Source organism: Microchirus variegatus (assembly GCF_963457635.1).
Source record: "Microchirus variegatus genome assembly, chromosome: 17".
Taxonomy (NCBI): Eukaryota; Metazoa; Chordata; class Actinopteri; order Pleuronectiformes; family Soleidae; genus Microchirus; species Microchirus variegatus.
Genome location: NC_139818.1, coordinates 20,975,603 through 20,996,931, shown reverse-complemented (window position 1 = coordinate 20,996,931; position 21,329 = coordinate 20,975,603). Strand labels below are relative to the sequence as shown.

At 44.2% G+C, this 21,329-nt stretch overlaps 1 protein-coding gene across 1 annotated transcript; it reads right to left on the bottom strand.

The window, feature by feature from the left end:
- Positions 1 to 19,176: 19,176 nt before the first annotated feature.
- On the bottom strand, positions 19,177 to 21,266 carry foxj1b (forkhead box J1b; the record flags this gene model as incomplete). The annotated part of the gene is made up of 2 exons (XM_083903424.1): positions 19,177 to 20,055; positions 20,679 to 21,266. The coding sequence occupies 2 exons, from the start codon at positions 21,264 to 21,266 to the stop codon at positions 19,177 to 19,179; spliced, it is 1,467 nt and encodes a 488-aa protein (XP_083759550.1).
- Between the last annotated feature and the right edge of the window lie 63 nt (positions 21,267 to 21,329).

Here is a 21,329-nt window from a genome sequence, read left to right as displayed (position 1 = left end):
GCGGTAGAAGATGGATGGATGGATATGTGATCTTTTCAAGTGGGATGCAGGTCTTTATCTCCAAAAAACCATCTAGCTATGGTGGCGATGGGAACCAGACTTCCAGGTCTACCTGACAATACACAAAGCAATGTCCAGAAACCTCTTCTGGAGTTCCATGATTGAGCAAAGTCTTTAGAACGTACATAGACAGAATATCTGAGAGCTAAACTCATCAAGATGCTGAAAGTGAGATGAGTTAATACACCCCCTTACACTTTTTAAAGTATTGGATCTTTAATTATAAAGCAGTATTCATTGTGTTTGTGCCAATAAAACACAATAAAATACGAAACATCTTGCATTCTCCTCATTAGTGACCCGTCCAGGACAAACCCAGTGTCATCGAGGACTGGTTTGAGTAACCCCCCACCCCCCCCCACCTTCCCTTCCCACCGCCGTGACCCTCAAAGGAAGAGCAGTGTATAGATAACGGATGTATCGGTGTGTTGTTCTCATTAATATCTCTCTTAACGATGTTCTCCGGGGGCCTCGGTTGTTGGAGGTGCACCAGCTGTCTGCTTCAGTCCAAGAGTAAATAAGCTGAGAGCTCTCTTCAGCTGCACACACTGATCAGCGCAGCCTGCGTCTCTCTCCACCGCTAATTGACCATCAGCCAAAGGACAAACCTCAGCCCTTCTGCTGCGTCCTTCGCTCATCGTCTGCCGCTTCCTTCGCCATCACTAACACATCATTCTCTCTCTCTCCCTTTCTAAATGTGTGAATCTACCGTCTTGACCTTCCCTCCCCGTCATTTGTCCCGCTTTTTTTTCTCTTCTTCTTCTTCTTCTTTTCATTTCTTCTTCATCCGTCGTCTTTTGCCTGCCCTTAGCCCCCGCCGCCGCGTCTGCCAGAGCCGTCTGTAGCACTTGCATAATTAGCTGGAACAAGCTGCACAGAGTCCAGTCCAGGTCTGGCGTGGACTCAACCCGGCTCATTACCGAGAATGTATCTATCTATCTATCCTGCCTCCTCCTCCTCCTCCTCCTCCTCCTCCTCCTCCTCTGCATCGCTATACTGACAGAGTTTTACAGGCTGAGTGTTGGTGTTCAGACGGTGTTCAGACACAGAGTGTCTCCTTGATCAAAGTCAGAGGGAGAGACAGTCGGTGCGGCGGTTGCTCGACTCGCCTGTTTAATGGGACTCCCAGTGTATGAGCATGAGTCTACTCCTGCTATATACTTAGGCTAGTTTCACATGTAGAGTCTGTGAACTTCAAAAAAATATTGAATCCTTTTATCCCACACGTGTCAAACTCAAGGCCCGGGGGCCAGATGTGGCCCGCCACGTCATTTTATGTGGCCCCGCGAGTGATTCATTAGTCTTAAAAATCCGTGTTAAAATAGGTCTATGCTGCTTTAAGGCGTGCGTTGACCAGAAACTACATTTCCCATAATGCACGGCGATTGCGTTACAGGTCTGCCCCCGACCAGATACAGACTTTTAAAACTGTTAGTTTGTCAAGAAACACCATCGTGGTCCAGGTTACATCTATAATGCATCATATTTGTAACTTGAATAAGTAATAAATACAGAAAGTTATTTAGTAAGATGTTACAGAGTAATTACCTTTATTTTACATTATATTTGGTTACATTTATCCTGTATGACATGTTACATCTGGCCCTGCTTTAGCCTAACTCTGTCCTGTTTTCACTGTTTTTCTCATTCACATGCACTGTTTAATCAAGCTAAGGCCTTAGTCTGACTAAGGCAGACGGTCAATCGGACAACTTGCCTAGTACGAGTGTTCGAGTCTGACTCCGACGCCATAGGTGGCGCTGTATCTCTCTATAAGCTACTGCGTCTTGAATCAGTTGCCTGTTGACCGTTACGTTAATTGTGACACAAATTCGATGGCGCATGACTCGTGGTTGCTGCGTTTACGAAAAAAGACGACGCTGTCCCAGTTTATACGTCGTCTCCGTCTACTTCCTGGGTCAAAGTCCGCGGAGTCCGACTCCAGTCCGACTAAGCGTAAACATGTAATTGGACTATGAATCGCATTATCCAGGTGTGTTAGTCCGACTAAGATTAGCTCGATTTTTAGTCGGACTAACGTTAAGAAAACTGGATTGTTGTCTTAGTCTGACTAAAATCGGACTTTTGAATGTTGTCTTCTCCCTCCGTGTTCTGGCGTCTTCCATTATTCTTCTTCCATTCCATCAAGTTATTACAACTATATATATATTTACATTTTCAAAAACAGCGCCCCCTAGTGGTAGTATGAATTACAGCAACTTGCTGCCATTTCCAATGGTGGTCAAAGCATTGTACTTGGGTGCGATTGACGTCGGTTTGACGTAATGTTTACTAATTACTACATTTTAAATCTTTACTGCGTAACCCTGTCTTTTTTTAAAAACTTTTTTTACCTTAACCTTAACCTCACTAACACATGTGCGTAGTTATGTTGAAAAATACCGTACTTCGTCGTATTCAGAGGTTTTAAAGTTATGTTTCCGTTGGAGGACGGGTTGCGTGTGAATATGAAGAACGTGTATGTCGGCCACTTGGTCTCTGACTGAACACACACACACACATACGTGCAGTAGCGATTTGACATTTGCTCAGACGACCGCGATCATGTACGAGAACGCTCGTCGAGTCCAGCTCGCCGCCATCGCGTTCAGGAATATATAACGATCCACCCGTGGGTGCAGAGGGCAGGTCACACCGAGGTTACACTGTGTTAGGTCCACTAATTGGCCTTGAAGGACGCACTGTACTGCACTGCACCCTCTGCGACAACATGTTTATTCTCATGTATCAACTTATTCTGTTTGTTACAGCTGCTAAATGTGTTTGTTTTTTTTTCTATCATCAGTCCGTTTTGAATTCTAAGTGGTGTAACTTACTTGATTTTGAACCCTCTTTGACAGTGAAATAAGTGATTAAAACCTGGGTGAATCCACTAAAAAGGCAGATTAACACCATTTTACCGTCGCCGGTTGTTTCTTACGTACGTGGCGACTGATGCCGTGTCATTTTAACCCTGGATTAAATGGAAATGGGCTTTTACAGACTGACTTGGAGGTGACAAAATTATTTCATCAAAACTGACTCCATTACCATCGTCTCACTTACAACTCTCAGTCGAGCCTCTTCTTCTTCTCCTGCCGCCGCTTCTGATCGTCCGTCTTCTCCTAACCCTCGTCTCTGTTATGTCTTCACCCCTCACACTCTCTCTCTCTATTTCTTTCTCCCTCTTCTCTTCTTCTTCCCCATCCACCCTTTTTCCCAGCGGAGGCTTTGGATCGCTTTGTTCTCCAGTGGCTAATTTGACTGTTCTACTTGCCAACCAAGCAGCGGGAGCACACTCTGTGTGTGTGTGTGTGTGTGCATGTGCGTGTGTGTGTGTGTGTGTGTGTGTGTGTGTGTGTGTGTGTGTGCTGCACTTCTCCCCTGCCAGCTGCTGTTATACAACACAGGTTCTTGTCTTTACACTTAAGCACCTCACTTGCCAGGGAATATGCACCACACACACACACACACACAGAGAGGGAAACACACGTTAATGTAGGTCATCATGCCATGTTTGTTTATCTAAATCACTTCCATTCATCAACTGTGAAAAATAGATATGTGTGTGTGTGTGCGTCGTGACTGCTTACATGAACGTCTCCACCTCAGCATTCATTACCGCGCTTTACCTTGTATGTACGCTACCTCGGCGCCCATAGAAATGATGATTATATGGCGTTTTATACACGAGCGTCTCCTCCTCCAGCGGCGCTCTGCGTGACAGACAGGCGGACGGGCGTGAAGGCGAAAGCGAGGCAGCGATTGGTTCCAGGCGAACAGAGTCTAATCAGCCATCAAGTGTCGAGGCCCTTAAGTGGCTCTGGAAATGAAATGCATATCTGTCGTCTGCGCCCACACACACACACAAATCACATGCAAATGCGCGGCGTTTAAACGGTGGCCCCCCGACGGCCGTTACACTGAACGCATATGTACGAAAAAACCTTGACAGAGCCATCACGATGGCAGCTCTAATGGGAGCTGCTGTGGACTCAGAGCAGCAGAGCACATGATGTGCTAACAGACTGATGTGCTGAGCACATATCCGCACACATGCACAAATACACACCGCCTCACATGAAGCGCTGGTACCTTACCTGTCACAGGCAGGTGTGTTCCCAGAGGCCCCAATCAGTTTTAATTAACCCCTAGTGGTGAAAGGTGGCTGTGGGCGAGGGAGGAGGGAGGAGGAGGGGGAGGAGGGAGGGGGTTTGAGGTGCGAGAGTGGGAGAGAGATGACAGAGCAAGAGCAGGAGGACAGGAAAAGGCTGGGAATACGCAGAAAAAAATCCTCTAAAACAAATGATGACTTTTCAATATAACCAGTTGGATTCAAACCGTTGTCAGATAAAGTCACACGATGCTCTCGCAAAATTTGAGGATTTGAGATCTGAACTAACGTCGGGATATTTACATTATCTCAGATATTGAGACATTGGGTGTCTGTTTTTACACAATAACGCTAGTTAGCGTCTTGGTGGCTCAAAAGCTGGTTATGATTAGTGCGCGAATTGTGCTAGGTTCTAATGTTTAAAAAGTAATTTCCATGTCCTAATGTCAGTATTATTTACATTTTAGTAGCACTGTAGTTTTGTTTATGTCCATTGTATTGATGTTGTATGGTTAAGACATGAGACTTGAAGGTTGAGACTTGAAGGTTAAGACCTGAGACTTGAAGGGTTGAGACTTGATACTTTAAGGTTAAAACTTGAAGATTATGACTTGAGACTTGAAGGTTGAGACTTGAGACTTGAAGGTTGAGACTTGAAGGTTAAGACATGAGACTTGGGTTGAGACTTGAAAGTTGAGATTTGAAGGTTAAGACATGAGACTTGGGTTGAGACGTGAAGGTTGAGATTTGAAGGTTAAGACTTGCGACTTGAAGGTTGAGACTTGAGACTTGAAGGTTGAGACTTGAAGGTTAAGACTTGGTACTTGAAGGTTAAAACTTGAAGGTTAAGACTTGATACTTGAAGGTTGAGACTTGAGACTTGAAGGTTGAGACTTGAAGGTTGAGACTTGAGACTTGAAGGTTAAGACTTGAAGATTAACACTTGAGACTTGAAGGTTGAGACTTGAAGGTTAAGACTTGATACTTGAAGGTTGAGACTTGAGACTTGATGGTTGAGACTTGAAGGTTAAGACTTACTCTCATCTGTTTCTCACTATAGCCATGTTTGGATCTGGAGGCAGCGACAACACAGTCTTGATCGTACCTATCGTCCTTCCCTCAGTCAGGTCTGATAGTATTGCTTGACCAACGCTGGAGTTGTGTTTCCCTGCTCCTCCTCCTTCTCATCATCATCGTCATCACTGTTCTTTCACCGTCTGCATGAAGACGAAAAACAAAGGCTTGGTGAGTCTGACATTGACACGACGACACACACACACACACACACACACACACACACACACACACCTTTCACAGACACGCATCCTCATCAGCACACTGACCCCACACATCCATTATTGAAGCGTCAGTGCTTAGAGCAACTAAGGCCCTGGGCAGATAAGGTGTCGCACTGCAGTCATGCTTATATAATTGGGGGGGGGGGGATTTCCTGGGAAGGCCGCGATGATGAGGTCATGGTCGGTAAACACACACTCGCCGTACACGGCACGCGGTGACTCACCGTAAAATAAACCATTTACGGTTGAAGGATGTGACCCTCGGCGTCACGCGTCCGTCCACATGTTTCGGAGATCGACTTCAGTTGACATTGTAAATGTACGTTTTATAAGCCGCTTCTGTCGCGAAATCTGCTTTTCTTTCCCGCTTCGATTGCACGAATAAAGAAAGGACGCCGGGGTAACCTTTGAGAAGAGCTGGATTTGAAATGTACTTATGTTCTCTCTGTGTGTGTGTGTTTGTTAAAGAACCCCCTGCAGAATGTGTGTGTGTGTGTGCAGCTCCCCCGGTGAGCCAAATGCTCCACCGCTTCACGAAGCCAATCGCAGCTAATCAAATAAGAGCTCTTAGCAGCGCACAGACACTGGGAGAAGAATGGAGGAACTGTGTGTGTGTGTGTGTGTGTGTGTGTGTGTGTCTGGAGGAGGGGATGGTGGAGGCAGTCTAGTGGCTTCAAGAGGTCCTGGATAGTGGGGTGAGGGGCGGAAGGGACGCACACCTGCACCACTGCTGTCAAAGACACACACAGGAGCGACAAAGTCACGACAAATCAGCTGATGGTGGAACAAGATTGAGACGCACAATAGTCACGTTAGTGTGTTTATATACAGTGGACAAAGGTGCGTTTTCTTATTTAGTGTACAAACAGCTGAGGTGAAGGAGGGAGGTGGAGGGTTCGATGATGCTGAGGCAAAGGAAAAGGAAGCAAAGAGACTGTTTGTCACACATTCGCTTCTTGGCTTTCTCATCTTTTCCATACTGCAAAAAAAACACAAAGTGTAAGTGATTAACACGTCTCAATTTTAGCGTGATGCTGATATTTATTCCACCCAATGTCACAGTAACCACACTCGGTTACCGACATATTGTGATTCTGATTCTACATATCTATCAATTCACCAAAGATGACAGCTAATCAGATTAAATACTTTCCAAAATAAATGAGCTAAAATTGGATTTGAATAAAAGTGCAACTGCTGAAATATTTAACAAAAAGTGACAAATACATTGCGTCCGCTGCTCAAAGAGGTTGTTGCACAAAAGTTTAAGACGAGATTTTTTAAATAAATAAACTGTAAAATCCTCTTTTTCTTCCCCTTCTGTGTCCAAAGACATACTCTACGATACATATGATGCACTCGACGAAATATAACACTCTAAATGAACAGCATAGACACCTGATACTCATAATATATGCTAAATATAACGATAGCAAAAGCGCCGCGAGTCTGTTGCACAATCTCTACGCCCTCGAGCAGTGTTGTTTGAAATTGAATTTGGCACAAATTAGTTTTTATACTCTGCGTAGAGGACGTGCGACGGGTCAATCACCGTGAGTCTGAAGGGACAGGTACTTTGTCTTCCCCCCACATCACCTTCATCGCAGCGTTCACCGACCCAGAGAGCTTAGTTTGTAGTTTGTGTAACATCCAAACTAATAACTGCCATTTAAAAGAGGATAAAATGATTGATTTGATTGTGAAAGTCATTATTTTTGCATTTATAGACATCAAGTTTGATTTGTACTGAGCTAAATATACATCTAAAGGACCCAAAACATTTATCTCAATTTGTTTTTTTTCTTCTTCATGACCTACAGGTGATATTTTTTAGTTTTGAGCCAAGACACGAGGGAACCGTATCTATGTTCCCCGGGTCCTATGTTCCCCGCTTTGTATGTGACCGGGGAACATAAGACCCTTTCTCTAACCCTAATCCTAACGCTACCCTTTTTCAAAAAAAGGGTCCTTTGTTCCCCTGTCACATACAAAGTGGACCTTTTTTGTGAAAAACGGGGAACATAGAACCCGGGGAACATAGGTACGACCCCGACACAAGTTAGCCAAGACGCACCATTTGACATCGTGGATGTCGTTTATGTCCTGGCTGGGTTTCATAAACCTATAGCAAAGCAGTTGCTGATAATTAAAGTTTTAGTGTTTTTGTGTTGTCAAAATTACAAATAGTAGCCCGATTTAAGCTGGCTGGCTAGCTAGCTTTGAGCTTTGGTAGTGGCTAGCTAGCTAGCCAAATGGGGCGATAGCTAGCGTGGTTCAAATTCAGTTTATTAGTTTGGTTTGACAACTAAAATGTAAAGAAAATTATTTGGATCAAGGCAAAGAATTAAGGTTGGGTCAAGTGCAGTATTATTGTTTACATCAACATAAAATAATCAGGGGGGACAGCCCTATGTTCATGAAAGCCCTATGTTCTGAAAAACCTATGTTCCGATGTTCCAAAAGCCCTATGTTCGGATGTTCCGAAATCACTATGTTACAAAATCACTATCTTACGAAATCCCTATGTTCCGAAAGCTCTATATTCCGATGTTACGACAGCCCTATGTTCTGAAATCCCTATGTTCCAATGTTCCCAAAGTCCTATGTTTCCGAAAGCCCTACGAGGTTTGACCGACCAGCGCTTTGAGATTACAATGTAGTAACCTCCATATTTCAAATAGTGGCCTTGCCATTTCGCGGCTCTGACAAGTCCGCGGTATGCGATTCACAGGGTGGAACGAGCCACACGTGTTGGGGGAAGCACGGATATATCCCCAGCGTAATGTTCCAGACGGACCCGGCATCAGTCGATGTCTGTTAGGGTCAGTGTTAGGCGTTAGCATGCTGTATTCTGTAGGGATTTCAGAACATAGGTGTGTAACCAAAATAATACGGGTTGTTGACATTCCTAAAGTTGCTTTCTTGCCTCCTTTAAAGCAGAACTAGACCGGAAGTTCCTATTATCGCTGTTTTTTTGGTGTGCATCTGCGTCATTACCTTGTTTATGAAGCCTGACGGTTCCAAACAAAAAGTTCAGCCATTGCTGAGAACGTTGTGTTTTATTGTAATCTCGGGGCTCAACGAGATCACTGAAAATCCCGTAATAGTTACGTAAGCAGCGGTTCTCCTGAACAACCGATCGTCCTGCTCCGGGCACTAGTCCGGGCACATCCGGTTACGTACATTGAACCGCAGAAGAAGAATAACGCCCGTTGTGGAGGTGTTTCACGAGCAACAGTGTCTTCTGACTCTGGGTCTGACTCCGGTTTAAAGTCATAAAAGGGACTGCGGCGGGGAGTCGTGACGAAGCTATTTTTAAACACTGTTAAAACAATGTTTTGATAATGAGGAGCAGTGCATCCGCCGTTCCAGAGGGGGGCGCTGCGCTTCTGAGAACGGATGTGCTGGATAGTACTGGCCAATCACAAGACTCTGTCTTCTGGGGGTGAAAGTTCACTCTGAAATCTCGCAGCAGAAAAACACTGTCAGAGGATTTCTATCGGCTAGTTTACAGCAACTAGGAGGTTTTTGACCATAAAAACAAGTTAATATATGTAAGTAGACCTCCATAACTAACATTTATGTGCAACAGGACCACTCTATGTCACCTTTAAACTTAAGATCTCATACTATGAAATCAGGTGACCTGATAATATTCAGGACCAGATGGCGTCAAAAAAACATTTGGACCACATTGATAAGTTCTAGCACTAAATTCACTAAAAAACACACACACACACACACACACACGGATATCGTAACATGAAAGTGCTGAGACGATGTCCTCGGAGCAGGAGTTCTCTGGCTGAGGCTCAGAGGCGAGCGGCGGCGGGGCCAGATTGAGAGGGACGGTCCAGACTTGTTTTCTGCTCTGCTCTCTGGCGCTGACGTTTGACGTGGTGTGAGTGGCACAGCTCCAGCAGCCTTTCCCTGGCTCGCTCTCTACACTCTGGTAGCCTCCTGACACGCTGCCCTCTGGCTAGCCCTCTGTGTGTGGGCATGAGTGTGTGTGAGAGAGTGAGTAATCGGTGAGCTCCCCTTTAGTCCGAGTGTGTGTGTGTGTGTGTGTGTGTGTGTGTGTGTGGCAGCTGTGTACCCTCCTCCCGTCTGCCTGACAATCATAGTATCCCTGCGACCACAGAGACCGAAGGCACAGGGCAAGAATGTCTTTCAGCGACCGTGTGGCGGTGGACGCCAACTCACACACACATATACGCACACACACACACACACACACACACACACACACACACTTGAGCTACAAAATACCACATATGCCGGTGCACACATGACATGAATCCATCACAAATACACTGAAAATAAACTTTAATATGAATGTTCTGTACAATTACGTGGAAAGAACTCGTGTCTGTCAAACGTTAACGCGTCAACGGCGTTTAACGGCGTTTAACGGCGTCAACGCTAACGCACTCATTGTTTTACGTGACTCCCGATTTGTTAAATTGAGTCTCTAAAGTAACGCTAAACTTTAAAAACAGAGGCGAACATACACAGTTACACAGGTACGCTGGTTGTTTGTGTTTAATAAACAGACCGCTCCAGTTCCACTGTAGGCGCGCTAACGGCGCTAAAAGGAGCTAACGCAGCTAACAAAGCTAACTGGTAAACGGGCACCGGACTCCGGTGTCGCGGCACCGGTAAACATGACGTCATGCACGTGTCTTTTTCCGGTCAGTTGTCATGGAAACGTGTTGACCTATTGCACAGCACTAGAAAGAAACACAATCTTTGTTTGTGGACAAACAAAAGTGTTTAAAACACCAGTTGTTGTTTTTTTCACGGAACGATGGTCGACAAAGAAGTTAAATTAAGCTAAATTTAAAAATAAAGCAAAAGTGCATTTCTGAAAGAAAATGAAATGATTTGTTAACATGTTTGTAGACTCAATAGTGTTCTAACGTCCATGAATGTGATAAAAGTACTTCCTTATTTGGACTATAGCTGGAAAAAGGACCTATTATATATTGTTGGTATCGTATGTATTTATATATCCTCATCATATATATATATATATATATGTGTGTATATATATGTGTATATATACATATGTATATGTATACATACATATGTATATGTATATATACATATATGTATGTATATATACATACATATACATATGTATGTATATATATGTATATATGTATATGTGTGTATATATGTATATATGTATATGTATATGTTTATATACATTTACATGTATATATTGTTTGATCGTTCAAAGGCCGATCGTTTTTCCCTTTTATTATTTGAGTAGGAGAAAAATCAGCCGTCATCTGTTATCGATCGCGTCTCCAATAAAACCGCGGAAACGACTTCCTGGATGCGGCGTTTGAGTGCGTACGCGACATCAGGTGTTCTGTGAAGCAGCTGCAGCATCTGTCTCAGTGTTGTTGTCTTTCAAATAGCATAGCAACGTCCGTAAAAACACACCATAAAACACCACCATCCCTGCCTTGTCTACATGAGTAATAAGTAAACGTAATATGTAATAAGCAAAAATAACTCGTAAATTAGCTATACCTCTCACTTCATTTATAACATCAATAAACATTCTCCTGAGGAGTTAATGGTCTCAGTTGCTTAGTTTTGGTTCTCCATCAATGTCACATGATGTCAATTTACATGTACATAAAATATTAGATTAATCATTCATGTAAATGAAACTTATCAGGTACCTCCCCATTCTCTCCCTGCACCAATAATATATATTATATATATGTTTTATACTTGATTAAACGTATTATCGTTGTCACTATTTAGACATATTAACATGATTAATACACAAAATAATCATAAAAATCATCATTAATAACAACAGTAACCCTTATATAGTGAAAATACTACTACTACTAACACTATCACGACTATCACCACCAACAACAACAATAACAACAATATGAATGACATAATACCCTTGAAATCTTGTAATCCCTTGTTCTAAGACCTGAATATTACAGCTCTCCATTGACCCTGTACTGCGTGAAACCAGGTCGTTATACATTGATTTTAATGTGTGAATATTTGGTCATTTGCTCGCGTTTATCGTGCGCCAACAGGTCAAAAACTGAACATGATTCCTGAACATGACCACGACTGACTAATGCAATCATCTACAGAGGAAACGGCAACACTCTGCTCTATCCTCTGCTAAGTACTATTTTAAAAAAGGTCAGGGCCGTCGTGGCAGCGTCAGACGCAGCACTCAAGGATTACACGTGTTTTGGTGGCGTCCAAACTCCATTTTTCCAACATCTTCATGACAGAGGATCATTACAGCAGGAGCACAGAATCAGACACGGTGACTGGAGAACTCTTTGGCCTTAAAGAACCATCTCTACAAGTGATTGTAATTTTGCCGCGTGCCGTGCAGTCGTGTCAGCGCTCATTTGCAAGACAAGAAAATTAGCACATCAAAAAAAAAAACGCATGTGAAACCACAGCAGGATTCTCTGTCGTTGACAAATTGCGCGTGCCTTTCGTCTGTCAGCGCGTACACGGAGGAATAAAAGCTCCCGTGGACAATAACTCCACGATGCCAACAGACGTCGTTAATAATAATAATCCTGTTCTCGTTGATTATAAACATGACCATGTGCACAATTCCAACCCTAATCTCTGTAAATGAATGAAACCCCCCCCCCCCCCCCCCCTCGCCACAGTACACCGTGCAGTGTTTTTATTCTAATTTCTCATGCGCAGTTCCTTTTCAAAATGGAACAGGCAATCTAAAGGGAAACCTAATTAGCATTTCATGCATAAACAACAGGCTTTTTAGAAAGACTATTTAGGTGTGTTTCCTGCCTTAAGCCCCTCCTGTCAGATCTGTGTGCTGAGGCATTAACGGATGGTTCTCCCCCATTGAATCATCATCATCATCATCATCATCATCCCAGGTCTTTTTTCTTCTTCCCCTTATCAATATGTGATGAGGACCTGGAAACCAGAGATGGATGACAAGTTTCCCGCCTGTCCGTAGAGGGTGAAGGTGACTCTCCTTTTCCTTGATATATACGCGCGGGACTATTTGCCCTCCGCGCACCGACGAGGAAATTTCATTCATCGGCGCGATCTTAACACTTAACCTGTGCGTGTAATCACACTCTCTCAGTGGCTCCTCGGGGGCTATAAAACAGGCTCGGGGCGTTTACCCGCTGCCACTTTTTTTCTTCGCGCAAACAATGAGCGATCTAATTAGCGAGGGGACCCCCATCATGTGTCTTCTATCTGCTCTGCCCCATACAGAATAGCTGGCTCTGCTCACGACAAGGGGAGTTCAACTGTGCGTCTGTGCCACGCTGGGAGGGGGTTCTTCTTCTTTAGCAAAGCCGGCTGACCCTATTTATGCCTGACTCTAATCAGGAGCTGTCCAGAGGGTGCCACGATGGCAATAAAAGACAGAATACACCCTCTCCTTGTCTGCGTTTTTTTTTTTTTTGCCCTCCCATGTTCAAGCCTCACCAAAACAGACACACAGACACACTGATGCAGAGATTCCCACAGAGGCGACCAAAGGAGGAGGTTATAAAGCATTATAAGCCAGGTTAGCCTAACCAGCGACAGCCCCCAGCTTGGTCCTCCCTTCTTTGAGCAGGGTCCGCGTGCTGCGCGGTTCCCAGCCTCTCATGCACCGCGCTGAATAGAACCGCGGGGCTCTGGCTCCACAGAGATAGCGTTATCTGGGTCGGCCACGGGGCATCCGATCGCTGCCGTGTACACACAGGGTCGGCGGGCGGGCGCACATATCAGCGCGAGAGCGCAGACAAAGGAACCCGTGGTCACACACACAGACCTTATGGGTATATAATGCAACAGCGGCACACAAGCTAACTGTGCACATGTCAGGGAGAAAAATGTGGGACGGATGTCCCTTTGGCTTTGAACTTGATCGTGACACCAACGGGACAGAAATAATGAAAATCGTTGTCTTAGTCTGACTGAAATCGTACTAAATCTCAAAGTCGCAGCCTGACGCACACAGATAGCTGTGAGTTGTGCATGTACACATTCAACCAGACTCCACAATTCCCTAAACCCTACCTTTCTTATCGTTTGAGCAAGCAATCATGGAAGAGCTCGGTACATGAACGATCCAGGGTGTCCAGCTGGGATTGGCACCGGTGCCCCTTGCAAACCCTAATGGTTTGGATGGTACACAATCCAGCATTTTTTGGACTGATGGATAGATCAAATTAATGCTCTGTTAGCTTAAAGTGATAGTTCGGAAAGTTGGACATAAGACCTATTTTCCAACTCAGCCGGTGTGATGGAGACGTTTTCAAGAAATTTAATTCAGTTCTTCGAGTTGCCGAGTTCGCTGATGCTATGGCTAGCGCAAGTCAATGATACAAGTTAGCATGGCATTAAAAACACTCATACCGACTCCACAGTGCACCCGAGGCAAATCGATTGTAACGGCAGACTATCGACGTACATATCTGTGTTGATAGAATGTTTGAAATAAATCCAGCCTTACAATTTGAAGGATTTATGTCTCAGCAGTAGCAGCAGCGTGTCATACTTCCGGCAGCGGCGGACCGATTCTGCTGCAGGAAGTATAGTGCTGAGAAAGTAGTCCCTCAAAAATTCATGCGATGCGACGTTCAACACAGATATGTACGTCGATAGTCTGCCGTTACAATCGATTTGCCTCGGGTGCACTGTGGAGTCGGAGCCTGGGCCTCGTCGTCCGTTCTTTGTCTTCTTTTAAAGTTCTTTTTTTAAAGGTGGGTTGCAGCCACACTTGCTTGAAAGAGTTGCAAAATGTGTTCCACCAAACTGCGTCCTTCAGCACACAACCCTGCCCCTCTAGAGTTCCTAGTAGGTACTTCTTTTGGTGAAAGTTTGGGGTCGAGGGAAAGTTTGTTCCCGGCTATATTTTCGATTTTCAAAATCCTGGGTAAATGAGAAATGTTCCTCACCACTTCCTGGAAAAGCAACTTTAGAAACAAACAACCATCCATTCTCACACTCAGTGTCCAATTTGACTAATCCCCAAATCTGCACGTTTTTGGACTGTGGGAGGAAACAAGAGAACCCAGAAAAAACCCAAAGCGCATGCAGAAAGGCCCTTGTTCCAACCGGGTCGTGAACCCTGGTCTCCTTGCTGCAAAGGCAAGAGTGCTATGAATAAACACTTGATTCAATTACTTAATTCCCTGCTTATGATTGCATACTGAGACCAGGACTTTATAGGTTAAACCTCAGCTCGACTTAACACGGTATGTCTAATGTTTCTTCTCCGTCTCTCACATGGTTGCTGAAAGGTGTGACCTCAGGTTCAATAACGCTGTCACAGCATCAGCCCGTCCATCAGCTGGAGCTGATTCTTTCCATCCATGCTGGTCGGTCCGCGGCCGCAAGCCTCAGCGTCGAATCTGGCTGGAGCCCCCCTGCTGTTTTGAGGAATCCGAGTTATTTCACCCATTCCCCGCAGATCTCCACACATGACCCGTTGGACGGGGGGGATAAGCCGCATTTCTCCCCTTTTTTTTTTTCCCCACAACAATTTCAATTAAAAAGAGATTTGAGGCAGAAAAGCACATTTTCATACGCGGGGGCTCGCAATTAAAACCCCTGGACAAGTCTGAGATGAGATTGAGATGGTATTTAGGTTTTGAGGGCTGTGTTGTTTGTATAGAGAATGATCTGATGGCTACGGGGTCAACATGGGGAGTCACTCACTCAGGTGGATACAAATCTGTAAACACACAATTCCTATATAATGCATGCATTTCGCTCTTAAAGGGCCAGTATGTAAGAATAAGTGAGATCTAATGGTGACACTGCAATTGTAACATCTCTTCCACATATCCTTCCCTTTTTGGGAACATCTTTGCATACTATAAAGTATGTGTTTTTGTCTTTGTTTCTGCTTTAAAGCTGCTGTAGAAACAATGATGGTGGAGCAAGATGGCAGCTTCCATAAAGCAAGGTCCTTGCCTAAAGTAAATGGTTTGTTCTAAGACTAGGACAAACAGATTATTTTAATTTTGAAGCATTTATACTCCTGAGTATTATTCACTGGACCGTTAAGATGTAATAGGCTAGAGTTTTTTTCACAATGAGGATTTATTTACCCTTTTTTGATTACTAGTCATCGATTTTGTCCCAAAGGACTTTTTGGTATTATACCAATTTTTAAGTTTTTAACAGCTATATAAGGTCTTTTTCCAATCTTCCAATTTGTGCAGTTTTTGTTGCATAACCATTAGAAATAGTATCAAAATAACTGGCCAAAACCGGCACTCCCTTGCGACGGGTGTTTCTTCAACGTCTTTGTTGAGACAAACAACAATAAACTGAGCAGGAAAACGACAAAGTTGTCTCTGGTGTCGTGTGCGATGTTGTTGTTGCAACCGTACAACGTCACGCTACGTATCTCGCTGAGTGAAGTCTCTTTAAAGATGTCGGAGTTGCAGGTACTTTCGTGAAACCCTCAAATCAACATTTAAAATTACTGTTTTAGTTTAGGACCAATTACCTGCTGAACTAAAGCCATTTCCCATTAGCCTCCACTGTAGTCTTTTTATGCTAATTAGCGATAGTTCGCATGCTAACGTCTGGTGCCCCAAGCTATCATGACCTAACAAGTTGATTGTTTTGGTTCTTATAGCATTAGTAACTCATACCTAGACTAACTTGCTAATCCAACTAGTAATGCTAGTTGGATTAATGTTTTTATTTACCTTTTTAACATTATCCACGCAGATATTTTCGGCTCAAGAGTACAGTTTTGAGTAGATGTTAAGCTGTTTGAATAAAGGAATTAAAACCCCACTTATTTAACATTGAATGTTGAATGTAGAATTTGTTATAGTCTAATATAAAATACATAATGTCATAATAATGGTTTGCTCATTTAATTTCAAAATTGGGGCCACTACAAATGTCTAAAATAACAATATAGCTTTTTAGCTAACACTGATGATTTATTGCACTCATTGGAAAAGTAATAACAGATATCTCGCTGACACGGCCATTGGAGTGAAGTCTCTTTAAAGATATCTGAGTTGCAGTTACTTTCATGAAACCCTAAAAAAAACCACTGTTTTATTTTAGGACCAAATACCTGCAGAACTAAAGCCATTTCCCATTAGCCTCCACTGAAGTCTTTTAATGCTAATAGGCGATAGTTAGCATGCTAACATCTGGTGCCTCAAGCTATCATGTCCTAACAGGTTGATTGTTTTGGTTCTTTTAGCATTAGTAACTCATACTTAGACTAACTAGCTAATTTAAAACTTTTTAACCTTATTCACGCCATATGTTTGACTCTAGATTTGGTACAGTTTTGAGTAGATGTAAAACTGTTTAAATAAGGGAATTAAAAAAACACTTATTGACGTTTAATGTTGAATGTTTTATTGTCTAATATAAAATATGTTATGTTGTAATAATGGTTTGCGAGTTTATTTTCAAATTTGGGGCCACTACAAATGTCTAAAATAACAATATAGCTTTTTAGCTAACACTGATGATTTATTGCACTCGTTGGAAAAGTAATAACAGATATTTGTATTGTATATAAAACCTTTAATGTTATTTCTGCTTCCAATAATCAAACTAAGAGAGTCTGTGTCTGCACTGGTGCATCCGTACCTTTTATAGTGCAGGTGTATATGCTTTTACATTGGCCCAGTGTTTATTTAAAACGAGTTCAGGCCTGTCTGTGCTGATTAATGATAAACCCTGATGGACATTTTATCTGTTGGCTGCTCTCACAGGACTCCCAACACAAACAATCATCCCAACCACATGTGCATTCCTTCATGAGAGAGCGCTTTTCATCACAATAGAAATTTAACTGATCTTTTTTTTAATTGACACCATTTATTGCATCGAGGCATGATTGCATTTTTTTTTAACAGCTTTTAAAAAAAGTACAAATGAAAATAATGTGGTAAGATTAAAGAGTTTCGGTATCAAACTTGATCAATATGATACAATAAGAAAAAAAACTGGCCTTTACAAGCTGGATTAATGCAACTGTTCATCATTTGTCACCACCCCGACCCCCAATAATTCTCATACACAATTTGAAAATTCAGATTTGTTCAAATAAACCAAAAAAAAAAAAAAAGACATCCTGTCACCCAGTGACAGAGAAAATGCTACGCTCTTATTTTGTCAGCAATCGACACAATCCGATGATGTGCATATTCCTTATCAACAAATTTTGGCGAACAATAATCAACATAACGCCCCCCAACATTTATATATTTATATATATCCAGAAAGGGAAAAAAAAAAACACAAGTGTAGTGAAGCCAACAGAACTTATTGCAGGGTCGAAAAAAAAAAAGGACAATTATACAGCATATATGCATCATCATCATCATCATCATCATCATACATCGTGGTCGGTAAACCTTAAAAAACACCATTTTCATAATCGTAAAAACAAAACTAAACACCCTGAAGGGGAAGGAGGGAGAAAAAGAAAACTGTAGATTCCTAAGACGGCTGCCTATCAAAGTGCATAATGTTCCATTTTCATGACTCAGCTCCCAGGCGCAATACATCACTGTAGATAAACGGCAAACGCTCCTGCCCAGCTTCACACTATACACTTTAGTGAATATATATTAAATCGACTATATAACCCAGTCATAAGTGGCTGATTTCTCTAATCTCAGACTATGAATTTTTAAGTTTTCTCACGTCCATTTTTTTATTTATTTATTTATTTATTTATTTATTTATCTATTTTTACTCTCTCAACATAGCGACTTCACTGCGTGTTAGTAAAATATGTTAGATGCTAATGTAGCAAAATAGAGTCCTTTGTGTTTCCCCCGAGTCCCCGAGAGACTTTGAATGAGGATCACAGATCAGTTCTGACTCGGCGTTCTTTCTCAGCTCATATTTGTTTTTGTTTTTTTGTGTCAATAGATTTTCCAACTTAAAGCATTTCGCTGTAATGTTTTGTGCGTGAGGTTGAGCTCGTGTGTCCACGCGAAGACGCCGCCGACGTTCGTTCCACAAGGCGGGATATATCGTTCTTTCGCGGTCGTCTGCATGAAGCTTCGTTTTGGTTTTCGTCAAAGTTGTGTTTGTGTCGTTCCGGTCTGATTCTGCCCGCTCGGCCTTCCCTCATCGTGTTGTCCGAGAAAGCCTCAGATCAGAGTCTTCAGTTCAAGAGAAGTTGTGTTTGTATTCAAATGACATGGAAATAAAGGACAGACGCTGAATGATTGGAGGGAATGAAGAAGTAACTGCTGTAGCGCTGTCTCCAGTGTGCTTGGAACGTGAAGTGTCAGTAATTAGCCTTTTTCACAGCGGCCATTTTGAAATTATATCGGTCCTAAAAGCACAAAGTGTCCATAATCTGAACTCTAGCATCTATTGGATGAATCCAGCTGTCAATCACCCTGGTGTTCACTCATGTGCTGTGTTTTATCATCTATTTTCCTCTAATATAAGATCATAATTTACAAAATTGACCAAATGTGCTGAAAGTAGAGTTTGAGAACATTAACCTTCTCAGGTCAATGTTTACTGATGTGAAAATAAAACTCCTCCAGGCGCCCCCTGGTGACTGTTCAGTATATTCTTACTTCCTGGTTGGCTTCAAACAGCGACTACATTCACGTTTTTATACATGTTATCGGTAACACGTGTGGGGGTTTTTTGCACTGGTCTAATGTCAAACTTGCGTCTGTGAAAAAGGCGAATCACTGAGGTTCACAGGTAGGCCTCCACCCGCTCCCACGTCTGCATCTCCGAGAAGAAGCCCTCGCACAGGCCGAAGCCCTGGTCCAGCGTGAGCGGAATGGCCTGCGCCTCCTCTTTTATTTCCTCCCACGGCTGCAGCATGGCCTCCTCGGGCCGCTCCGGGAACAGCGTGGAGGGCTCGTCGAACTGCTGCAGGTGGTGGTGGTGACTCTGGAGCAGCTGATCCTGCTCCAGCTGCTGAGGATGCTGCTGCTGCTGCTGCTGCTGCTGAGGCAGGTGGAGCTCCCCCAGGTTGACCGAGCACTCCAGCGACGACGCGCTCGCGTCCAGGTAGCCGTAGGACTGATGGTGGCTCAGGTGCTGGCTCTGACCGGCGAGGTCCCCTCCCCCGCACCACCTCCCCAGGCCTGCCGTGAGCTGCCTCCCCTGCATGGACACCTCCAGCTCGCAGCCCAGGGAGCTCAGCGCCGTGTTGATGTCCAAGTCCTCGAAGGTGCTACAGTCCCCGCCGAGAACGTCGTCGAACACGGACGCCAGGTCAAAGTCCCCCCTCAGGATGTCTGCCTTGTGGGCTTCCGTCGCTAACAGCGGCGACTCGGTCACCCTCACAACCTTGCTGCTGCTTTTAGACGGCAGGTACTTCCGTTTCCCGCTCACCGTTTGGTAAGGGCAGCCATTTTGGGTCTGCCTGTGTGTGCTGCTGCTGTTACTGCCACTGCTGCTGCTGTACTGGTTCGCTGACATCCTCCTGCGTTTAAAGATGCCGTTGACGAACATGTCGGCGTACTGCGGATCGATCTGCCAGAAGCCTCCTTTCCCCGGCTCGTCTTTTTGTCGGGGGACCTTCTTGAAACACTTGTTGAGGGACAAGTTGTGACGAATCGAGTTCTGTGACAAAAAGAGACGAAAAAGACAAAAACACAGTATATGTTAAACTCAGAGGCCCGTTATAGTTCTTTGAGGTGAACAAGGGACGAAATTGGAAATGCCACTTTGTCTTTGTAACAAGAGACGAGAGACGAGGACGAGTGAGGATTGTTGTTTGTATGGGAAAAGCAAATGTACCTAATTAGGCTTTTTAACAGGCAGCTCTGTGCATTTCAAACATGATCAGCTGTGCTTAGCTGCCATCTCTCTCAGGAGCCCTCATTAACACACACACACACACACACACACACACACACACCATTCCCTACAGACAAAAAGCCTTGCACGATGGAAATGTCAGACTCTTCCATGAAAAACGCTCTTCGTGGAAATGATCAAATACAGATATCAGACACCCCACAGTTTCTTTGTTGTTTTAAAAATGTTTGCATTTATCTTAAACAACATCTCGTGACATTTTGCATCCACATCTAGGTCAGAATGGGCCTCTGTCTGATGAACCTGTCTGCAGAAGCGGTGTCTGATGGTGACACTGGAGTCAAATGCTCACCCTTCCCCTCCCTCACCTCGCCATTTATCTGACTCATCAATAATAGAAAGACACTCATCCGGATCTCGGTTACCTGCCAGCTGGGCTCCGCGTGTCTGTAGTAGCAGAAATTCTCCGTGATCCAGTTGTAGATGGTGGACAGAGTCACTTTGGGCTGCTTGCTGGCCTGCATGGCCATGCAGATGAGAGACGCGTACGAGTAAGGCGGTTTGACTTTAGGGTTGGTTTTGTAGTCGACCTCAACAGGCGGGTTGGCCTGGATGGGGATCTGTGGGTAGCCGGATGCGGAGCGTGCGCAGCTGGGGAAACGCGGTGCCGTGGTGGAGTCGCTGCCGGAGGTGACGGGGCTCCCGAGGTACAGGGGCATCCCGGTGGCGGCGGTGTCCCCGGCCGGGGGGCTGGACGGGGAGTCGGCGCCTCCTCTGGGGAAGCCGAGCCTCTTGAGGAAGAGGTGCTGCTGAGAAGACGGACACCCGGGTCCTGCGCCTGCAGGTCGCTCCGGGTCCGCGCTGAGGATGGAGAAATTCTGGAGCCAGTGGAGGCTGGTGAGGCTGTCGTCCAGGGGGACAGAGTCGGACCCGGTGACCTGGTCCTCCGGGAAGACCGCCAACCATTTCTCCTTAAACTTGTTGGCGATGTCGGGGCTCGTCAGGACCGGCATCCTGGCTTCGTGCGCACGGTGACAGCTGAAGACGACGACCTGATGCTCAGATCAGCATTTAAA